Here is a 22,357-nt window from a genome sequence, read left to right on the forward strand (position 1 = left end):
TCCTGATACTTTCTTTTACAAACAGATTATGTTAAAACTAGAAGATACACCAGTCGGAAGATCAAGTCTCTGTAACCCCCTGTAATGTAAGGCACCAGAAAATCTATCCTGAATGGACGATGGCAGGAACCATCGGGCTCCCTGAGAGACACTGGTTCCATTCCCAGAAGATCCCTAATCTCCTTGTTCAATCTGCGTTTCTTCTCTGCTGGGAGTTTGGTAGTGGCTTCCACCCGGTCTATCATGAAACCTACAAATTTCATGGTGTGAGAAGGAGTGAGCTCTGAATTTTTCTAGCAACATGATAATCATAATGTCCAGAGAGATTGTAAATCAGATAATTAGTCTGACGACTTGTTCCCTGTAAGCTGGCACTACTGACTTCATAAGCTTGGTAAAATACCAGTGTGCGGACTAGAGTCCGAAGGGCAGACTCCTGGATTCCCAGAATCTGCCTTCCCATTAAAATTGCAGGAAATTCCTGTGAGGAGGTAAGGTGGACTTTCTTGAGATTCAGTCGGACTAATCATTCCTTGGGCAGCAGGATGTCCCTGAACATTTGGATGCTCTGAATGTTGAGATGCCTGCATAGAAGGAAACTGTTGAGCTCTCTGAGATTCGTAACAGGCCTTTAGTTCGACTTCCTTCTCCCTGAATGCTGACTAATCCCTGCAGATTTTGCGTGGAGGCCGAATTGGCACCTTTTGCGCTAGCTTGACTGCCTCCTCATCCCAGGATCTTCAGTCTAGAGTTGACATTGCTATCGGTTTGGGAGCAATGGAATTGCGTTGGCTCAGCAAGACTCCAGATGGAGACCCCTGATTCTTTCTCTGATCAGGAATTGCTTGACAAGGCGTCCCAGGCACATGCTTACTGTGCAATCCTGCCCCTTATTTGAGTTAATAGTGCTGCCACTGCACAAAAGGCACCCACCTGTGAACTTGGGTGACTGCTTTGCTGGTCTCTTCCAACCGTAGCTTCTGCTTCTCCCTCTGGATGGGAGGAAACTGTCGACCTTCTGCTCTTGCCAGTATTGGGTCACTGCGCAATCCGACTTGACCCTTCTGTCTAGAGAGAAACAGCCAGAGGAGCAGTTCCCACCTATTCTGGCCCTCCCGAAAACCTTCATAGGGTAGATCTTGTGATGGACGATTGCGCCTTCACTTCGGCTGCAAAAGTATTAACGAACGTCTCCATCTCTTTCCCAAAGGGATTGCCAAACAATAGCCCTTGTGCTGCGGGGTCTTCCTCTGAAGGGAATTGCTCCCCTCGCTTGTAGTCTATCTTTATGAGAACTCCCTTGTGCCTCTCTGCAGAAATGACGCTGTTGTCCTTTTCCTAGAAAGCACACTGGTGTCATTTTGGCCTGGTTTAGAATCTTTGCGTGTGTACCGGCCATGTCCAATAACTTCAGTCTCTTTCCTGGGATCTTTAGGTGTCTTTCGCAAAAGTTCATGACCTTGGCATAAAGCTCCGGAGTCAACTCTACCTTGCAGTTGATGTCTAGCCTGGGACACTGCACTCTAAGGCATCCCTCACTTCCTTTTCCAGAGCCTTGCTGAGCCTGTTATGGAAGCATTATAGCACGCGACCGGGGGGGGGGGGGAACCCCATTCTGTTGATTTGCAGTGTACCAAGACTTCGGGGTCGAACATCTAATAGGCGGCCCCATCTCATCACCTTCTGTGACGTGCCCTCCTGGGGCTCTTATCCTGTTCATCCTCATAGTGCAAGCCAGGCTTTAGCTCCTGATAAACTTGGGATACTTATGATGCCCCTTTGCTCGCCATGAATGAGCTATTGTCGCCAATGCTCTTATCTGCTATCTCCAGACAGGAGGGTCTGACTTTGGAAGGGTCTCCTTTTTTTCATAGGAAGGCATCTTTAGAACATCTAAGAGCTCCCGGCACTTCAGACGGATGCTTCTGGCCCGGGGAGAGGGGGTTGTCAGAGGCCCTGCACCTCGTGCAGGCCTACACACTACCCCCAATAGTTGCCTTTCGTTCTGAGGGCTTTGTCGACCTGAGGGATATGGGTGCATCTCTTATGGGCTTCCCTGTCATCCAGCCTAGGTTGAATGGGCACCAGCATGCCAGTGACTGTCTTGTCGATGGTATCCTCTACAGGTGAGCCCAGCATTCTCCTAAAGCTGGCAGCTATGGATAGATCCTGTTCAAAGTGTGCCTCCTCTGACCATTCTGGGACTGAATAAGGAGCTTTTTGTGCTGTGCTGCAGGGTATCTCAAGGCCCTTGGAGGAATAGGCAACCAAAAGATTGGGGGAGGGGGGGAATGGGAGAACTTGCTGGTTCTACTAGCAGACTGAAACTCTCCGCTTCTTGAAAAGGACAGTAGCCCCTGGTTATCTCACCCCACCCCCTTGTGTCCATTTTTCTTTCTCTTTTTTTTTTTTTTGTTTTTCTCAGCTAGAGGCACAGCACTCCTCGAAAGCATGTACCATGGTTTCCCCCAGTTCGGTGCAACCAGTAAGAGCAGCCTCCAGTAGTGGAACCACGTACGCTGGGGTCCATGCACAATACATGGCCCTGTGGAAGCAAAAAGAAGGGTAAGAGCCTGGATGGACCTACTTGGACTGCACCCGGCTGGGTGTTCCGCGTTCCTGCAAGATGCCGCGTTGCGGCCCGCCGAGTGCATGCCTAACTGGGTGGTCAGCCGGCCAGAGCGCCGGAACAAGGGGCGCAAATCGAGCTTGCCCAAACCTGGAGAATGGAGTGCTGCAGAAGCCTTCTAAGGAGCGATTCGCTCGCTTGGTCATCATGAAAATAAATCATAGGGGGATTACAGAAAGAAGGGAAAAGGCGCAAGCCGAACGCACCCGCACATGGCTACCAGAGCGCTTGGAAGCTCTCTGAAGATGGCGTTGCTGGTTACTGTGAAAGCTGTTGAAGTAAGGAAATCACAATCCATAATAAGAGTGGCAATTAGCAACGGATCACCTGACTACCTATCGGGGCGCTTTACTACCCTGCCAGTAACAACCAAGGCTGCAGTGACAGTCTCCCCTTCCCAGAGTGAAAAGCTAAAAGGGTTCTTAAATGTTGCTCGAGCAGCTAAGAAAGGGGACTTGTGGGAAGTGAAAGGGTCTTATGGAAGCAGACCTAGGCTTGTTGTGGGAGCTTGATCACGTGCCATGGCTCTAGGACTTCGGGGTATCCTGTGATAATAGAGAATACAATTACAGAGAAACAAAAACAGAAAAAAAAACATTCATTTATACAAATAGATATGGGGGGTGGGTTAAGTGGGTAAAACAGGTGGGAATGAGGTTGGGGTTGGTTTAAGCACCTCGAGAATCCAGGGGTTTGGGGTGGACCCCAACCCCCAACAAAAAACAAAATCGATATTGTTTCACTGGTCGCTGAAAAAGCATTCACTGTTCTGTATTCTCTGTAATGTCATAGAACTGGACTTCAGCTGCTCCAGAGACTTGCGGTTTGTGATGTTTTTGTTCAAGACTTGAGCGAAGTGTGTTTGGATTAAATATTTCATTGCTTAAATTTGGCCGCTTGAACTTTTGACTTAGAGAAGCATAATGCTTGCCCTCAGTCTTGGCATAGAATCAGACTGATGCCTAACAGATTTGTCAAGAGACTGGTGTTGTGATCCTACATCAAAATTGCCATTGTGTATTGATGCTCATGGATAAATATGGGCAGAAGCATGGTGCATAGAAGAAAAACAGTAGTCCAAGAACAAAAGCTCACCAATAGAAGAAAGTCTTCAAGGATTTTCAGAATGAAATTGAGGGAGTAGAATATAAAATTAAGAACTAGGCATGAACCACACACAATATTGCACTTTGCATATTAATGCACAGTACAAAGCATGATACAGTAGAGCAGTACCCAACTCCATTATTTTATGCAAAAGACCATTATACTTATGCTTAATTACTTCTTTTGTGACAGCATCCCCTCCGATCCTCACTGATGTGGTACTAGATGGAACAACACATGAGGGAAATTCCGAGATTTATGAGCCTTTACTGTATTTCTTTAATCACATACCCAGCAGGGCAAAGCTCCCTTAATTTGATGCTCATCAGTGGGCTGCTGATTCTAGGCATTGTGCAGTTCCAGATAAGTGGACTGTACAGCACGTTAAGTAGCCCACTTATTGTACTGCAAAAAGAATGAATGCAGTCTTCAAAAAGCAGTCCTTTAAAGGGTGTGACGAAGCCAGGGAATTAATCCTCTCTCCCCAAGGGGGAGCCACCCCCTTTGGGACTATGGAGGTCCTTTGGGACTATGGAGGTGAGCCTGCAAAGCTGAACTCCCACAAAGGGCCAGGGCTAGCAGGATTTCACTGGGGGTGACTTCTCAAACTTGAGCCGGACTACCTAAAGTTTCGGAAGCAGCTCAAAACATTCCTCTTCTCTGCTTTCTCTATCTCCCTTCCCTGCGGACCTAGTTTACCTGCCTTTCTGCTGTACCGACTGGTTGCTTGGCTACCTTCAGTCTCACTGGGTACCAGGCTTTTTCTTGATCAGTCATCCTTGCACTGCCTTTGGGCCTACCATGCACTTGGAGGCTGTAACTCTACAGTCCCTTGTTCTCCTTGCACTACCTGGAACCATGCTGCCCTGGCTGCACTTACTCGGAGCATTGCTCCCCTGTTTTCCCCTCCCTTCCTCCTTGCACTCCTTCCCTCCATTTCCCCTTGCAGTTCTTGTTCTCGCACTTGCACGATCTGAATAGCACAAGGCCTAGTAAGATCATTTGTCTTGTCCTGCCTCTGTCTTCCCTCCCTTGTCGCACCTAGAAACACTTGTGTACAGGCATGTTATAAATTACCTATCTCATCATATATCATATAATGAAGGGAAAACGGAGTACGAACATGCCCCTTTTTGGGCAGGAACAAAAAGGTGCATTCGACACGGAAAGAGGACTAGTTGCCTGTGGAGCGCAGAAGGGGGATGACCTCCACTGAGGAGCAGCATCTGGTGTGCTATTAGAGTGAGTGGAGAGACGTGCATAATGCCAAGATTCTGGCAAGAGAATTAGCTGGGGACAAGCAGAAAGACCAAAGGTGGACCTAGAGCGCAGGACCTGGAATAAGGCACAGAATAAGCCAAAGACGCTGGCCCTGAAATTCCCAGTCTTTCCATGGAGGACCACGACAGAGAACAGCGTAGGTGACTGCTCTGGGAAACATGGGAGGGGAAGGCTTAAACCACCCCAGGGTGGGGTGGGAATGAGCACACCCCAAAGCATGGCGAAACAAGACAGACCCAAAACCAGTCTACCCAAAGCCACATCCCAAGGTGGCGAGTTAACATATTCCGCAGCGGGATAAAAACAAATGTACCCCAAGCAGGGGTGAGAAAGGCTATACATCAGACGCGCTACCAGAAACAAGGGCAGGGTACCAGACATACAACCCCACTGACAGCCTAGGACTAGGAAGGAGAAAACAACCCCACAGTGGGATACGAGAAACTGAATAACAAGCGAGAATGAGAACAACCCAGTCCCAAGAAGGGACTCCTGAAATCACGGGCCAAGTTGGACTGAGAAATTTGACAATCCCCACTGGAAAGGGTTGCACCAAATTGGGTAAGTCAAGTAGTTATTGGAAACTGTATAGGGAGTGGCACAACAACCAAGGCTAGTTCATTAACCAAAGACTGATGCAAACTTTCATGTGAGGGATGATACAGAAGCAACTAATCAGAGACTATGATACTTTGAGATCTCCCAGAGAGGTAGAAGAGGAGAGACTGGTACTAGAGACTGGAACTCTATCGAAGGCTTGGAGGCTGCGTTCGTCGTGACGAAGACCGATTACAACAGGGTCAGAAGTCAGTCACCATTCCTCGGTTGGTAGTAAGGGGGGAGACCTTCATGTGTTTGTTACATTTTCCTTGTGTTTCAAAGTGGTAGGGACTGAATCCACACCAGAGTTGGTTTTCTGGTTGATGTACTTATTATGGTTTATAGGACATCTTGATGAGCAACCTTTAGACTTCTCTTTCTAGGGCACTGCTTTACACGCTAGGGACAAAGCAGGATTTTGAACAAGTGAAACCATACATTCCCTTAAGAAAAATGTTTGAGTGTCCCTCTCCTGATTCTGACGCACCACAAGTACTAGGAGGTGCAGGGTGGTTCACAAGGTGCTCATAATACTGGGGATTCATTATTTTATGTTGTATCTGGTTGAGTACAACTATCCACACACACCTAAATAATCTCGGCCAATTTGACTTTTGATTCTAGGTAGACAGAAATTGCACTTCTGAAAAGGTGCAAACACCTTGCAAGAGGCCAACAGCAGTATGTGCTCCGCAGTAGGTTTAAAACATGAAACCTGATTAGCTGGGCGCCCCGCTCCATATTACAGTAGCATTGAATCTGAAGGAATAAGGAGGAAAGGAAGGGAGACAACCAAAATATATGTGCAGTTGTAATTTAGAAAGTCTGAAATTGACATTTCACATGATTGCTTAAATCTGTTCTGGTAGATTCCCTCAAACCCAGCTCTTAAAGCTTCTCCCATTGCCAGGTCCAGTTTTCAAACCTCTACACTACTAAAGTTGTGATCAAAATGTACAAGCATACATTGACGTGAACAGGTTATGTCACTGTTGAATATCGGCCGATATTACAAATGTGGATGACCTGTTCTGTAGCTCCTGCCTATTGCACTAGTAGGCCAGCCTTCTTGGGATGCAGATTCCTCTGCATGCCTTGGGACAGAGCCTGGGATCAAGGCCCTCTTTTATGAAGGACCCATACAGGAGGTGACAAAGGGAGCAAGGCATATATTCCCATATCGATTTCATTTGCCCCAAGTAGGGCGAAACTGTAAGAATGTTCTTGGACTTCAGACCACTGAACATATTTGTCAAATCTCAAACGTTCAATATGACAATGGTATTGTACGAAATTACCAAAGGTAAAAAGCCTGAAGCCCAAAAGTCCGACCCCTACTTGTTTGTGGTATATGTGTATATGTATATATGTATATATGTATGTGTATATATATATATATATATATATATATATATATATAGTAAAGTTAATAAAAATGTATAGGGGTAGGTGTGGGGGGGTCTCCCTATATATATATATATATATATATATATATATATATATATATATATATATATATATATATATATATATATATATATATATATATATATATATATATATATATATATATATATGTATGTATGTGTATATATATATATATGTATGTGTATATATATATACACAAATGGGAAATTAAAAAAATAAAAAAACAGACTTTTGGGACTTGGATTTGCTCATTTCACATAGATCCATGACAACAGTACAAGAAATTATACTTCTGCTGGTTTAGGGACATTAGCACAATAAATTAAAAAATTACTATCTTCATTACTTTTCACTAATCGGTTAGCAGTGGTGGCAGTACATCTATGCAGACAGGCATTAAATGAGTACCCATACCTGGATGATTGGCTGATTACAGGAAACACAACAAATCAATGCAAGATGCACACGAGTACCACAGTGCAGTGCTTACATTAACTGTACGTCACAATCAAAATCGAGTATTGAGGCTTTCACTAACTGTGACAAAGACATTGGGAATACGTTACCAGATTGGGGAGGTTACTTTAGTTTTGGTGTTTATTCAAAATGCACAGTAAATTGGCATAGGAATAAAGTAGAAAGGAGCTTCTCTTATATGCACAGTGTTAAGTAAATCAAAACACCCAAGGGATAGGTCTGCCTGTCAGTCTCCCTTTCCCCAGTAGGTGTTTTGCTGACTTAGCTGTTCACGTTTAATAAGCACGTAAATCACTGGCCAGGATGCTTAGCAATGAAAGTCTCTCCCAAGATTCCCGCTGGATAAATTGCATCTCATGCATTAAGTTCTCGTAAAGCTTCCCAGGAACTTCTGTAACCTGTTTCCTTTATTTGAACTGCCCTGTTCAAAGTATAAAGACTCATCCAGAGAAACTACTGGTACTGTCCTGTTCAAAGATTTAACAGTGCTGGAGATGAGCACTGATACTGGTCCATTGACGCCACTGCACCCCAGGACTATATGTAGCTTTTGTGTCTCTCAACAAAAGTGTTTTTCACAGCCTGACTGACATTCCCAACCTCTTTAGGCCAACAGAGGGGGTCTTGTGCAACAAGAAAATCAGACTGGCTATTTTTGCTTTTCACACAAGGTGTCTATTTTTGGAAGAATATTAGCCAGTCGGTCATAAATTAATTTCAACTTGCAATACCTGTAAAACCATGTACGCATACATATACAATTCATAGTATAGAACTTGGAAGGAAATAAAAAATACAACTGATTACAACAATTGCCTTGGATTACAAAAACAAACAAAACTTTTTTTATTTTTAAAAGACCTTTGCAATATTCAGATCAAGGATACCTGAACCCAATTTAAGGAACCAATCCCTGAATCTTACATCTTTTTTCCAGGCAATATAAAAGATATTTCTCTACTACGAATTATACGATTACCTGTATGATGGATTTACATGTAAATACTGCTTAGTTCAAAGATCATATCTTATTCTGAAGAAAAAGGGATCTCAGCCAACCATTTCTGATCTGTGCATAAAAAGGGCAGAACAGTAGGAAATGAAACAAGTCTTTGTTTGTTGTTTTGCAAAAGGTACAGTAAATACTGTAGTCTTCTTTCCAAAGATTAGCAAAACAAGCCAGTAGAAGTATTCTTAAATTAAATTCAATAAAGAGTGAGTTTCTCTATGTAGATTACATTTAGTTTTTGTTTGATTACGGCCCCACATTGTTTTGATAGAATAATCAAATAAGTGTAAGAAAACTAGATCCTGGACTTAATTAACACATTGTTCCGTGCCCAATAAAAAAAAAATCTTCTTCAATGATTCTGGTAGTAGGCCAGGGACGCAAGGGGTATCCCGTAACACATGAAGATTACTCTCATGAATAATAATGTATGCATTCTAGTCAAGACCACACAAACGTCACTAGATGTTATGGCATCTTTCAGGCTAACCTATAATGTTCCAGGTTTGGGGTGGTCCATAACCTATGCCAATAAAGAAGTGCACTTCATAGTAAATCCCCCAATGGCTAATTTTGTGACTTGGGCATTTATTCAACTGGTCGACAAAGCAAACCAGATTTTCAAAAGTGTATTTTCTGCTTTGTACAGACATTCATGTTTGGAATGGTCACACAACTCCGTCCCATACAAAACTGCAGGGTGTGCTTTAGAATGATTCACTTCAAGTGTGGGCTCTTTTTACTCCACCTAAATATTCAAGTAAACTGTTGAATGATGCCCCTAGGTATTCATGACCAGATAGTTTTTGTGGAGAAGCCCACAACCTTTTGTGATGAATTTGGCTGCAAAGGTAATCTTAGTTCTCAACAGTTTCTACCATATCCTCTCCAATTCTCATGTTAAGCTTGGGTTTCTTATACATTTTACATGACATTGCCTTTGTTTTGGTGTAGTTTATATTTGGACCCTTTTTGATACAGTATTCTGCAAATGTATCAAGTTGTTTCTGAAGATCTAAAGGAGTGCTCGATACGAGAATACAACCATGGGCAAAAAGGAAAAAAACGTATATTGTTTACCTTACTTCGCTGTGCATAAGTTGGCAATGCCATTCTACCTAAAACCATGCAGTTAATGAAAACGGAAAACATGAGGGGGGCTAATGCATATTCCTGCTGGACTACCCTTTGGACTGGAAAAGGTTTAGTTGTTTTGCCGCTGGTCCCTATTGTCACAGATGGCTTCTAGAAGACCGTTCAAGGGTTTTTATTTCTAGAATAGTATAGGGGCTCTGTAAGTGATGTCTATCTAGTCTAGTGAAGGCCGTGCCCTCCCTAACTCAAACGTCCCTTAACCTTGAGATGGTCACTAGAAATGTATAACCCTACTATATTAAAAAATAAGAAAACAAAAAAACATACTGGCTAAGAGTGATGACCTAAATGCAAACATCTTATCTCTCTGTAGCTCCTAAATGCAAACATCTTATCTCTCTGTAGCTCCCTGTCTGAACAATCTAGTGAGCCCTGTTCTAGGATCCTTAATGTGATGTTACAGAAGGGTTTGTGTATTCCAGATACTGACCCCACTTGGTCTTATCCTTCCACACTCTGATTTTCCTCTCCCTATGTCTGTCGGTCTTCTTTTTTTCCTCTTCTCCTCCTTCCTACTTCACCCACTTTCTCTTCTTGCTCACTCTGTGACTTCCTCCTCTATCCCTCTGTTATTCTCTGTAGTATCTACCTCCACCCTCTGATTTTACTCTGCTACTCTCTCCCCCCTCTCCACACTACTACTCCCCCCTCTACACTTCTACTCTCCCCTCTCTGCCGTACTACTACTTCCCCTCTACACTATCAACAGTACTACTACTCTCCCCTCTTCACACTACTACTCTCCCTTCTTCACACTACTACTCTCCCTTCTTCACACTGCTATGCTCCCTTCTTCACACTGCTATGCTCCCTTCTTCACACTAGTACTCACTCCACCCTCACCTTTTCCCACAATCGGTCTTCTTTCACTTCCCCAGTCACCCTCTATGCTCACTATAATAATCTCACTTGCTTTACACGCACACTCAAACCAAGTACCAATACCTCACCTTGCACATTCCTTCAGTAATTCTGCTCTGTTCTTCCTCGGTCTGGTCTCCTGGTCCTCCATCTCACTCTTTAACCTCACTCGACCAACCCACACCTTCTTGCTTCCCTTTCTTACGCCTTCATTAGCTCTCTCCCCCTTCTGGTTCCCTGGGTCAACCGCTGACTCTCCTTGTCCCTGAGGAGGTGGTACAAGCAAGAATACTTAAAAGGGGGGGTGGGGATATCTTAAGCCTGCCCTTTTGTGTGCTTGGGTCTGTCGGTCCCCAGCGATGTTCATTGTTCGATGTCCCAGTTCATGGAAGAGCTTTCCATCCGGTTTGAGGTGCTGCCTTTATGAGGGGGTGAGGACAATGTCGCTGAGCGCCTGAATCAAGTTGGAGCACTTGGCATTGTGCTGGGGAGTGTCGCTTAGTGGCTTGGTTGACTGCTGTGCAGTCTGTTATGGATCTTGTTGGCTCGGCTCTTTCTGAGGACTTGGTTGCTCGCTCACTGTCCCACTGTTAAGGTTGTTGATACTGGAAGTTCTGTAGGAAAAGAAGAATAACTGTCCAAAATGGTGCTGTATGAAGGCACAAGGATAAGGGTAGGCACTAGAGCCCTTCCAACTACTGCACCCGCCTCCGAAGGTAGGACTGGCTCTGGAGCAAACCCTGTTAGGCCTTCCACCCCAGGTTGAGAGGGGTCCTCATCCACTCATAACAGGAACAGGTTACTGGCACTGTCCATCTCAGCATTGACATTTTTAAACAAAAGGGGAAGAAATACTTGCTGGTAGGAGACTGCCACCGGAGCTACCTGCTGGTCTGCTTGTCAAGACAAGTGATGGGTGCTTTATCCCTGGGATTGCACATTAAGAAGAAAGTTAGTGCTACATCTTTGGGACTCGGAAGACTAGAAGTGAGCATGACAATGATTTTGTGCAAAGAAATGAACAAGTGCTGTAACCTGCAGACTTTGACTTATACCATGGATTCCTTAAGGGACCATTGGTCCATAGATAGGTTGTTATACCATTCATTTCATTGTTCATTGAGTGTTTGAGTAATTGCTTTCCTTAGATAAACTGTCCCGAAGACAGAGCAACATTAGAGAAAGCCCTTGGCATTTAGTAACTGTTGTCAGTTTTGCAGTTAGTTAAACCCTTAGACCCTATAGTCGTTCTTCCAACCCATTGTGTTGTGTTTAACAGAAAGTTATTGAACTGCACCTTTTGTTTCACATGTTTTGTTGGTCCCTTCATTATAGTCCTCAAATCTACCCACCGCCTTTCTCCTTTGCTAATGTCCTCCCTGCCACTCACTTTGTTCCACTTTACAAATGTTGCTGTTTCCATCTTGACATTTGTTGCTCCCTCCTAGGACCCTTTCACCTTAATTTGAGCAGCTCTATTCAAAGTATAAGAAATCCTCCGGAGAAACATCTAGTGCTATCCTGTACAAAGTTGTTACACTCCTGCAGATAAGCACTGGTACTAGTCCATTCACACCAATGCATCCCAGTACCTATGTTGGTACGTTTTTATACCAATAGGGCGGGGGGCGCTTGTGCAATGAGATCAGGCTGGCTGCTTCTACCTTTCACACATGGTGAGGAATATTTTATGAAGAATATAAGCACATTTGATACAATGCACATGAATGGTTTCATCGTTGGTGCAGGTAAATCCTTTTAAAAAAAAAAAAAAAAGTTTAGTGGAGCAGAGCCCACAATTGCAAAGGCTGCAGTACATTGAGTGGACTGCCTTCTGCAACTGTGGCTCTGCTGCTGCCTGTCGTGGATTTAGAAACCTCCTACTTACTCTGCAACCACTCTTATGTTGTAGCTCCTGTTCACTGATCTCCAGGGCACCTCTGCAAATCATAGGCTCAGACTACCTCAACAGTGCCATTGTGTCAAAACCAGAATTACCTTTAAGTATTCTGTGCAACCAGGCCCTTAACTCAGACAGTTATGACTTTGGGAAAGGAGTGCCTTTTACTACAAAGCAATCCCCCTCCTTCTTGGAACATTGAGCTGCAGCAGGCTGCACTTAGGAATGCACATGCAACCTTTGAACCTGCTCTGCTGCCACTGCAAAGAAGTTGCAGGTGCTGTCAGTAGATTGTCTCTAGCCGGGCCACATATGTACACTAACATTTGGCATGGTGCAAGTATGGAGAAGACTCTGATTAGCAGTCTTGACAAGTCCAAATTAACAGCAGCATTTTCAAAATCAAAAAAAGTTCAGGCTTCTGCCTTCGGAGATGGCCATTCTGTCACAGGCACACACTGCCCATCAGTAGTGACTGCTTTGTCTGGTAGTGGTGGAAGCAGCTTTCACCCCAAACTCCCTTACCTATTCTCAGCATTGAGGTACCAAGACATTGCACTGGTTCAGATGGCCGCCCTCCCTCCAAGGTGTACAAATAGCATGTACACCGCCATGTGGACTGTCCCAAAGCAACACAGAATAGTGTTGCTTTAATTTGTTGAATGAGTACCCCAAGGTTGCCTGAGTGATTACTAATTGCCTGATGGAAGATGAAGTGTCTTTGACAGCCCAATTGTCTTCGTGAATTCTCTAACAACATGTCATGTTCTCCAATTGTCCAACAAAGGCACTGGTAGTTTAAAAGACTTGCTTATGAGGTTTCACCAGTTGCTCCTATCTTTTCCAGTCAGATACCCCACTGACCTACTCCCATATGTTTGTGATCCATGCTGTTAAAGCTCAATTAAAGCATTGCCTGCAAACAATGAAGTAAAATTGCTGAACATTTTAAAATTAGTGATCTTGTTTTTTTATATCAAGATGAAGTGATTTGTTCTGATTATCTGAGGCCCCTCTGCTGCCTTTATTCAGGATAATTGTAGAATTTGGCTGTTCTAAAGTAATCAAGAAATTAAAGTTAACATAATGAGAAAGGTGCAAAGAACGTGCTCCATAAACCTGGCAGATAAATGGCGGATGTGGCTAGTTCCTACCCACATTTAGCATCCTTCGTGCCCATTTGAGTTTTACTAAGAGTATTGTGAAGGCATCATGAAGCATACAACATAGACAACAGATTCAAAGTTAAAGTAAAGTACTTGTCAGGATGGTGTAAAGCCTAACTTGCCCTATGCTAAGGTGGGATTTCCCTGCCTAAAGAAACTAATTATAGACCAAGTCTGTAAGTGCAACTTAGTCTTGTCTGTGTCCAAAACCTATACTTGACCTCACAACTAAGTCTAAACAATGGGTAGGGATGTCTGCAACAAGCAAAATAGTGTTCCAAATAAAGTACTGAGCTTCTTCCATCTCTAAGCTTTCTTTCCAGCTCACCTTCCCCAAGTTCAAGGCAGTTCCACAAAGTCTCTGGGTTTACTTCCCCAAGAAGACAACACTGTTCCAAAAGGGCCTCTGGATCCCTTGCCAAAGGCAACAAAGTTCACAAGGTCTTCGGTTTCTCTCCCCCAAGACATCAGCCTGTCCAGCTTGCCAACTCGCAATCGGTTCCAGTCTCTCAATATTCAAAACCAGTTCCAGGTCAACTTTACACTCCTTCTGATTCTTTATCTTCACTTCAGCAATCCCTTTAATACATGAAGATCTGTATTTCTCCTTGTTTCTCACAGACAGGGTATCCTCAGTCTAAACGCAGCTGTGGGACCACACAGTCCACCCATACAGGTCACATAACAGATAACCCTAGGCTTTCTTGCCCACACAGGTTTTTCTGTCACTGCACCTGTGTTCTGATTCACATGGACTTTGGTTTCTCCTTGCCAGTCTCTTGGCTTTGCCACGATGTGTTTGTTCATACAATTCACTGCGGTGGTGCTCACTTTCTTTCACCATATTACTTTCACACTCTTTGGTAATGTTCATTACTTGTTTTCACTTTTTTCCATAGGATTCGTTCTTGGTCTCGCAGTATTTATTATGCATGCTTCACACATGCCTGCATTCCATGCATAGGCTTATCAAAGCTTTCTTTTAGTTCGGTATTCAAAATGGCTTAATTTACGTTCTTTCACTTACAGTTCAACTTTCTGATTGTTCAATACAACCCCTCACTTTGTGTTCACTTTTAAATGCACCTTTATTTCTGTTGAACTGGCAATACCATTTTCCATGTAGTAGCCCCATGAGCGCCCCAGTTATGAGTGTTCCCTCTGATGCGCTCACTGGTCCTTGGTGGCTCCTCTGGCCGTCGTCTTCTCCTCGCCCGCTGCTCCGCGCACACTTCTCTGTAGCGTTGCAAACTGCGCTCGCACTTTGGAAATCTCTCTGGGTTGCCGGCAGCTTGGCTCGTGACTCACGGACACTACTGGTAGCTTGCAGTACTGGGGTTTCTTCCATGCTCCACAGCTCCGGCTGTGGGCACCTGACCAAAGAGGCTCTGACAGCTTTTCCTCTCTTAGAGCCCACTCGTGCTTTGGCGTTGCAGTCTCTCCTGAATAATTGCTGGTGTCCTGTCCTCCAAGCAGGACCCTCCTTGGCAGCCTCCTTCTTGACAGGATTTTTCTCCTCACAGGCCTGCACCTCTCACCTCGGCTTTTCTCCTGCTAGTCTCCCTCCTGATTGTTGGCTCCACCTTTCATGCACCTGCAACCCATTTAAAGGTTGCAGATGTGAGCCCTTAAATCCATTTGCCTGACCATAATTACTGGTGTTCTCTGGACATGCCTGGCTCTCAACAGTCTCCAGGCCTCTTCCTCGTCTCAGTAACAGAGTGGTGTAATGTCATGTTAGTGTGTACCACTTCTAGTCACCTCTTTGTCGTCCCAGTATTACAGTGGTATGACTGAGGGGAAATGAAGGGAAGTGATTGGCAACAGCCTATGAAAGTCAGGCGGCAGGTAAGGTTGGTTATCGTAAGGAAAAGGGGGATATCATATCTCTCCTGTGGACTTCCTTTTCCCTAATCCTCAAGGACCTTTAAACCAGGTGAACCTCCCTTGCATCTCCACCCCCAGGGTCGGGATCCAAAAGTGATTACTGGCCACCTGAGAAGAGGATCCAAGCAGAGTAGGTGCGAGGATGCCATCGGGTTTCTCACGGTATGGAGTTTGAGTCAGTGACCTGAATTTAAAGATGTATCCATAAGGGTTTATAGTGATTTTTTCGAATGGCATATTTTCGAATGCCATTATGTCGAGGCAATTTTGCAGAATTTTCTTTCCGCATTTCTTTCTTTTTTATTTTATGTTTAAAATGGGGGTGGGGGGGGTTCCCACCCCCAAACTCTGTTAATTTTTTTTAACTTTTTTTTTTTACTTTACAAAGAAAAAGAAAAACATAAAAGAAAATATATTAGAAACAAAAATAATTAGCCAAAATGTTTTCGACATATTGGTGTTTCGAAAATATGTATTCGAAAATATGACCGGATACCATCCATAAGACAGAGAAAGGGGTTACCACCACTACTTCTGTACCCCCTTCAGAGCTAGTTCTGCGTTACCTGCTTGCCATGCTGCAGTTCTCTGGGCTGCTCCTTTGTTCCCTCTCCACATCCTTTACATGGGCTTCACATCCTCTGTGCCCCTCCCTCATCTCCACTTAGCTTGTTTTGTGTGCCACCTCCTCCACTGGAACTGTCTGAATGCCCCCTTCTTCTGATAGGCTGGTTCTGGGACACCCCTGCACCTTTCTCCCTTGCACTGGCCATGGATGCCACCCCCAGCCCCCTGTTCTTCCTCAAGTGGTTTTGTGCGCCCCACTTCTCTCTTGGGCCAGTTCTGGCTACACCCTCCATCTCCTCCTTATAACATCCTCTCACATGATATTGTATCAACTAGTATTCATCCATGACATATTCCCTTTGGTTTCTGTTCCCTTGTTCTCCAATCACTTCCTCGAATTCTGAAGCAATCACAATGGGCTGTCATTTTTTTTGTCTGTAAAGTGTTTTTGTTTAAAATACTTTTATTTTGCAATCTTAGGTTAATACAAATCGAAAGAGATGTGACGGAGGGAGAAGGGAGTTGGTGAATGCCGCACTGTTCTTACTACCTTCTTTTTGTTCTCAACAGGTGCTCTGCATTCCATGCTCGGTGCAACAGACAAGAGGGTCTCTGAAGAGGTAAATCTACTGCTAGTCATTGGAACTATGTTAATGACTCCGAAGTAAAAAAAAAAATCGATTTTGTCTGACTGACCCTTCCATTACAGATCTTCTTTGAAAGAATACAGTGTTAAAAACATGTATCAATTCAGCAGAGTTTAAAAGAGTTTGAATTTTTATAAGGCTATTGAATGCAAATAGCTTGTTAATTAAGGAAGGGCCATATCTACAGTAATCGTACTACATGTTAGTCGTTCTAAATAAGATTACACCCAGCATCCGGCATAAAATGGGAGACCTGCTCACCCACCCAAAGAAGGTGCCCTCCATGCACGACTTGGCACATTACAGGGCTATTATATTTATGTATCGTGCTGGACTTGAATGAATCCTTCCATACACCCAGTGGAAGGGTGAATGCACAGAAATATTCTGCCCTGAGCTGCAGCCTCTGTTTTTATAAAGTAGAATATCTGCAGTTTCTTGTGAAGAACATCACACTTAATATTATGTAGTGACATTGGAGCAGGCAAACTTCCATTGCCCCATTTCTGAACTGAATCCTCAGACACATTTAGAAAAACTTTTTAGAGTAGTTTAAACGTTTGTGAACCATACTTCTAGATAAATAAGCAACTTCACCCAATCAAATATTTAAGACAAACTCCTATAATTCGCTGTAAGATTATGAAATGGAAGATGGATGGTGTAGTGTACTGCTGCGATTTGCACTTAACAGTCCGTGCAATGCAAATAGAAGATGAACTTGCATGATCATGTATTTGTTCAGGTTGTAGCAGATCTGTAAGACTGTTACGTAAATGGGATGGGGGGGGACTGTGATTGAAAATAAATGGGATTTTCAGCACATGGTCTATAGCCCTAATGATCATGATGACAGCATTTCTTTCCATTTAAAGAGCCTATTTTTTAGGAGCATTTTGTAAATGATGTGGAGTTGAGGGACATATGGTTGGGAGAACTGTTTGAAGGGAAAGTGATAAGTTTGTAGCATTGCAGCTGTCTCATTTTTGAGTATATGTTCTAATGTCTGATGTTCAGTTGATACCTGATGAAATTGCCACCTCAAATAAGAAGTTATATTGTATGGCTCTTAAAATGTCTAGTAAATAGAGTGCTTAAAGGATGGGAAAACGCACATCAAGAAGATAAAGCACACAGACTTAATTTTCTTTTAGAACAGTTTATTCTCTAGTATTGTGTTTTTATAGATTTGCATACTTGGAATAGGTCATCCTGTATACTTAGAAACATTGGAAATTTACAAGCAAAACCAACCTTTCGCGTGTAAATATCTATCACTTTAAGAGCACCATGAACTGTTGCTGAAATCAATGCTGCGCATCCACGCCCCACCACTAGATGTTGAACTTCATATTCATCTAGAATCCGTAGGGATGGCCCCAGCTTTCCTATGTCGTTTGTCAGGCTTATCTAACATGGAAATCAAACATTTCACAAAAACTTTGAAGCTTTTTCATAGGCATCTACTTGCAGTGTGCCAGGGAAATGTGCCACAGGAGAGCTGGGATGTGAGGAGCAACATAGGAACACTCGCACAGACACGGGAGAGAGGACCCAAAAATAGCCAAATAAAATGGGGATGCCCCAATGCACAAAAAAGAGAATATTGCAAATGACGCCCCAGTGAAGCAACACAGAGTGTACATTCTCCAGAGCACGAAGATACCATGCTGTGGAATTATTGCTGTGGCAACTGAACAGAAATTCAAGATCGGTTGATGATTGCAGATTGAACCTACTGTCCTGACGAAGGTGGTAGAAATTAATTGCATTCCATCGAAACCGGTTGACGATATTAGTTGATGTGTAAGGAAAAAAAGCACACCTAGGCAAATGACTGGTGAAGAACAATTTCAAGTGAAGGTTTCTTCGCACTTGTTTTCTTTGCAAAACTCATTCAGTGAGAATGAAAAAATAACACCAATAATAATAACAAGCATAGGGGAATAGGAATATATGTAGCAGTCCCTTTCCCGTGTCTGCATAAAGATTTCATTTACATATGATGGTGAAAAAGTCAAGAATAAAATGGACTATGACCAGTTACAGACCATCATTTATAGACTGTTACATGAATGGCTGGTTTTCAGTAATTGGGTAGTGCAGATAGGGACAGTTCTCGCTCTATTTTTTCACCTAGATAGGCGACCAATCACGGCTTACTAGGGGTAGCAGACTTGTATAAAGGGATACGTAGAATCTTTGCAGGGACATTTACCTAGGTTCTGAGGTTTTTAAATGGATAGAAGGTTCCTCTCTTCAGTGATCTCCAGGGGAATTTGGGCCTGGAAGATCCACATGAAAAGTGCATGTAATGTTAACATTACATGCATGACGAGGACGGTTGTACTTTAACAGAGTATGACATCCATGAACATGTGGGGTTGAGAGAATTGTCTTTTGGCTTATCTGCAAAAGCTTAAAAGTGAGACTGGTGACAGGAAGACAGTAAAATCGGGAATTGACTCTCCTTCAAGGAGGGTCAAGGATAAGGGGGCACGCTTTTGACACAAAGTGAGATGCAACAATCTCACCCTGAATGGTTGCTAATGGGGCTTGAGTCTTAAGTGACTGCTTCTGAAACTTCATAGATTTCAAAGATTACTCCAACCTGTTTGTATGTTCTTGTCATTCATGAAAAAAGACATTTATCATTGCTATAACCGACAATTTTGTAAAGTTTTACAAAACTGTAGAAGACTTTAATATCCATGTGCTCTGTGTGAGATTGAAAGTTCCATCTTAAATTTCCACCACGGGCCCCCGAGTATTTTTCTTTCCTTGATCTGGTTCCCCAGCTTTCACCCAATGAACACTCACTTGAGGCCTTGTCAGGAATTGAAATATTTGTATATGGATGTTTGCATATATGGTCAGGACTACTACTGGCCTTGAAGAACAAGGTCTACGTTTCCCCAAACTAGATGTGATCTGTTTTGTGACTGGTATATGGAGTAACACCCAAATCCACACATGAGAGCCCAGGAAGAAGCCTGTGAAATTAAAACTCGTAGCCTCGCAAGCTTAGGTGGTCACCAAAAGTTTGAATGAATGCAATCCTCCAATTAGGAGCGGAGTTGCCCATTTCACCTCAGTTTCCTTCCTGATCTTTTAATAAACCAAGCAATGACTTGCTTGATGCAGAAGTTTAGATTAACAGATAATGCTTATTCTTATTTTCAGTGAGAATGGGCTTTATGAAATGCCTACCATTACGAATGGGTTTTCTCCAGAAACAGTAAGGAGGTTGCGAATAAGAGTGCCAAGGAAGGGTCAAAGTAAAGAGGGTTATGAGTTTTCCATAACTTAATGTCCTAAATGATCAAGTTCAAACCTCGAGACATTGCCCTTCCTGGTGCACCCTAATTTACAAATCAGTATCCCTAATGAGGTGGCCAGTAGAAACATTGCAAACCTATTCTTTTAGCCTCAAGGCTTCCCTATGTTATTAATGTAAATGCTCCAAGAATTTGCCAAAAAGTGTTCTTGCACCTACTGTCAGTTGTTCATCACGAAGATAATGAAAAGAACAAAAACAAAAACACTTTCTGGGAAGGCAGCTTCAGTAGCTACTCAGTTTGCACTTTTCTACTGCATCTCTGCTTTCACCAATGGACAATTGGACCTCTGCTAGCTGTGCAGTTTCAGACCACCTTCTTTGTAGGTTTCTTCGAGGCCTGGTAACCTTCACTTGTTGGCTTCTCCCTGCCTTTGTATTGTCACAATTCTCAGAATATCTTTCCTAGATATTGGTCTGTTTTGTATACAGCACAGGTCTCTTCTGTTCTTCCAGTTAAGCCGTTCCTGGATCTTGCCTTACTCAGGATTCAGACTCCCATCGTCCCTGAACCTTGGCTTTCTGAGGATTTACCACAGGCCTTCCCTAGATGCGATCATACCATTACTGTGCCGAGTTTACTGAACCAGCCGAAAATGTTGATTTGTTTTGCCCCCTTTTCTCAGCATTAAGTATGTGGGGGATGGGGTACAGTAAACATTGAATGTTGGGTGGAGTAGCTAGGGTTGCGGGGGTCTCATATATATGCAGTGAAAAGGGGTCAGAAAAGTCTGCATTTTCGTCCGTCACAGTAAACTCAGTGCAGTAATCACATAGATCCCCCTTGACGTTGGCTTTCTCAGGATTCACAACAGGTTAATGGGTATTTCTCCCTCCATATTCAGGGTCCTTGTCAGGCAGTCAACATTGTCACTCTCCTTCTAGGGTTGATTCCTTTCCCAGGGTTTCAGGTGGAAAGGACTCTGAGAGTTGCATAGGTATACATTCAGGAAAGCGCACCACCTCTGAGCTTCTGGTTCCCCAGAACATCATTCCAAACCTTCAGGGAATTGTCTGCCTTCTTCCATTCAGTGCCTTATTAAAGTTTCTGCAGAACTTGGCCTTTGCCCAGGCTGTCATGTTCTCTGCATTCCTTTCTCCAACACGCTCCCCATGTATCAAGAGAGCAATGTTAAGCATGTTTGCATGCATTTGCTGTCTCTCACAGATTGCTCTCCCCCCCAGCCATTTTATACACCCTGGGTTGGTTAGGATTTCCTAAACCTTGTCTGAATGATTATTCTGCATGCCTTAAAAAAAAAAAAAAAAACTCTCTTGTGATTGGTGGTAATTTCCTAAGGACGTCTAATTACACAAATTAAGTTATTAGTCCAAGTCAAACATTGGTTAATTATCTTAAGGGTTAAACCATGAGGCTTGAAAGATTTCCATGGCGTGCAGCACCATCTTGAATTTCCTTTTCTCATGGGAAGCAGGCTGCGACTTGACTGCTGTCTGTGATGCAGTGGTATATGCAAAGACGCACAGATTTTTGTACTGCTAGTGTTTATTTGATTCGCAAACGGTGGGTTCACATAGCGTTCTATCCTCTTGCAACTGAAGGTTCTGTTCTTGGAGCCTATGACACCTGGCGATGCATTGTGGTATAATGAATCATTATGATCAGTTGAGTGAAGGGCTTCCCGGGTTAAAAGGTTTACTGCATCTCTGGGGGACAATGAGCCGGTCGGATACTCCCTCATCCACCCTCTGGGGGGCATATCGGGCAGTTGTTGGAGCAGTCCTATACATGGTGGCTTGCCTCCCCAACATATCAAGATAAGGGAGTTCAGGCATAAACAAAATACACACGCCAGAAGAATTGTAAGACCTGCTGGTGCCTGCACTCTTCCATGTACTTGTTTGATAGCGGAACTATGTCTAGTATCGGCTGACACTGAACATACATTAACCAAAGAGAAATGAGGAACCTTTACCTTAGTGGTCCTAGGCAAGTCGCAATCCCACAACGTGCCCCTGCTCCCATTGAAGCCTTACTGCCCAGTCCCTGGCAGAACTAACACAAAAAGGCAAAAGCATTGGACTTGGAGAGCACCGCAGCTGGCAAGAGCCCTACCCTGTTCATCCTGTCTGATGCAAAGATTTTAGTCGTAGCCGAAGGTGCCCCAATTGTGGGCGTGCATCGCCTGCATGAACTGCATCTGCTAGGCACAGTCTGCATCTCCTGATACTGAAAGTGTATCTTAAATCAAGCAGACGTATCACTGAACCCCAGCTCTAGCACAACTTCTTCTCGCCACAGCATTGGCACAAGTGCTGTACCCCATCCTCTTTGAAAATAATTT

At 43.6% G+C, this 22,357-nt stretch overlaps 1 protein-coding gene across 2 annotated transcripts in view; it reads left to right on the forward strand.

The window, feature by feature from the left end:
- The window catches only part of PTPN23 (protein tyrosine phosphatase non-receptor type 23), a 1,404,706-nt gene that overhangs the window by 237,227 nt on the left and 1,145,122 nt on the right, over positions 1-22,357 (forward strand). For both annotated transcript variants that reach the window (XM_069645828.1, XM_069645827.1), the window contains exon 5: positions 16,638-16,687. In XM_069645828.1, the coding sequence (XP_069501929.1) occupies positions 16,638-16,687 (50 nt within the window). The remainder of the gene's footprint in view (positions 1-16,637; positions 16,688-22,357) is intronic.

This window comes from Ambystoma mexicanum, chromosome 2p, assembly GCF_040938575.1.
Source record: "Ambystoma mexicanum isolate Mex_15411 chromosome 2p, UKY_AmexF1_1, whole genome shotgun sequence".
NCBI classification, from domain to species: Eukaryota; Metazoa; Chordata; class Amphibia; order Caudata; family Ambystomatidae; genus Ambystoma; species Ambystoma mexicanum.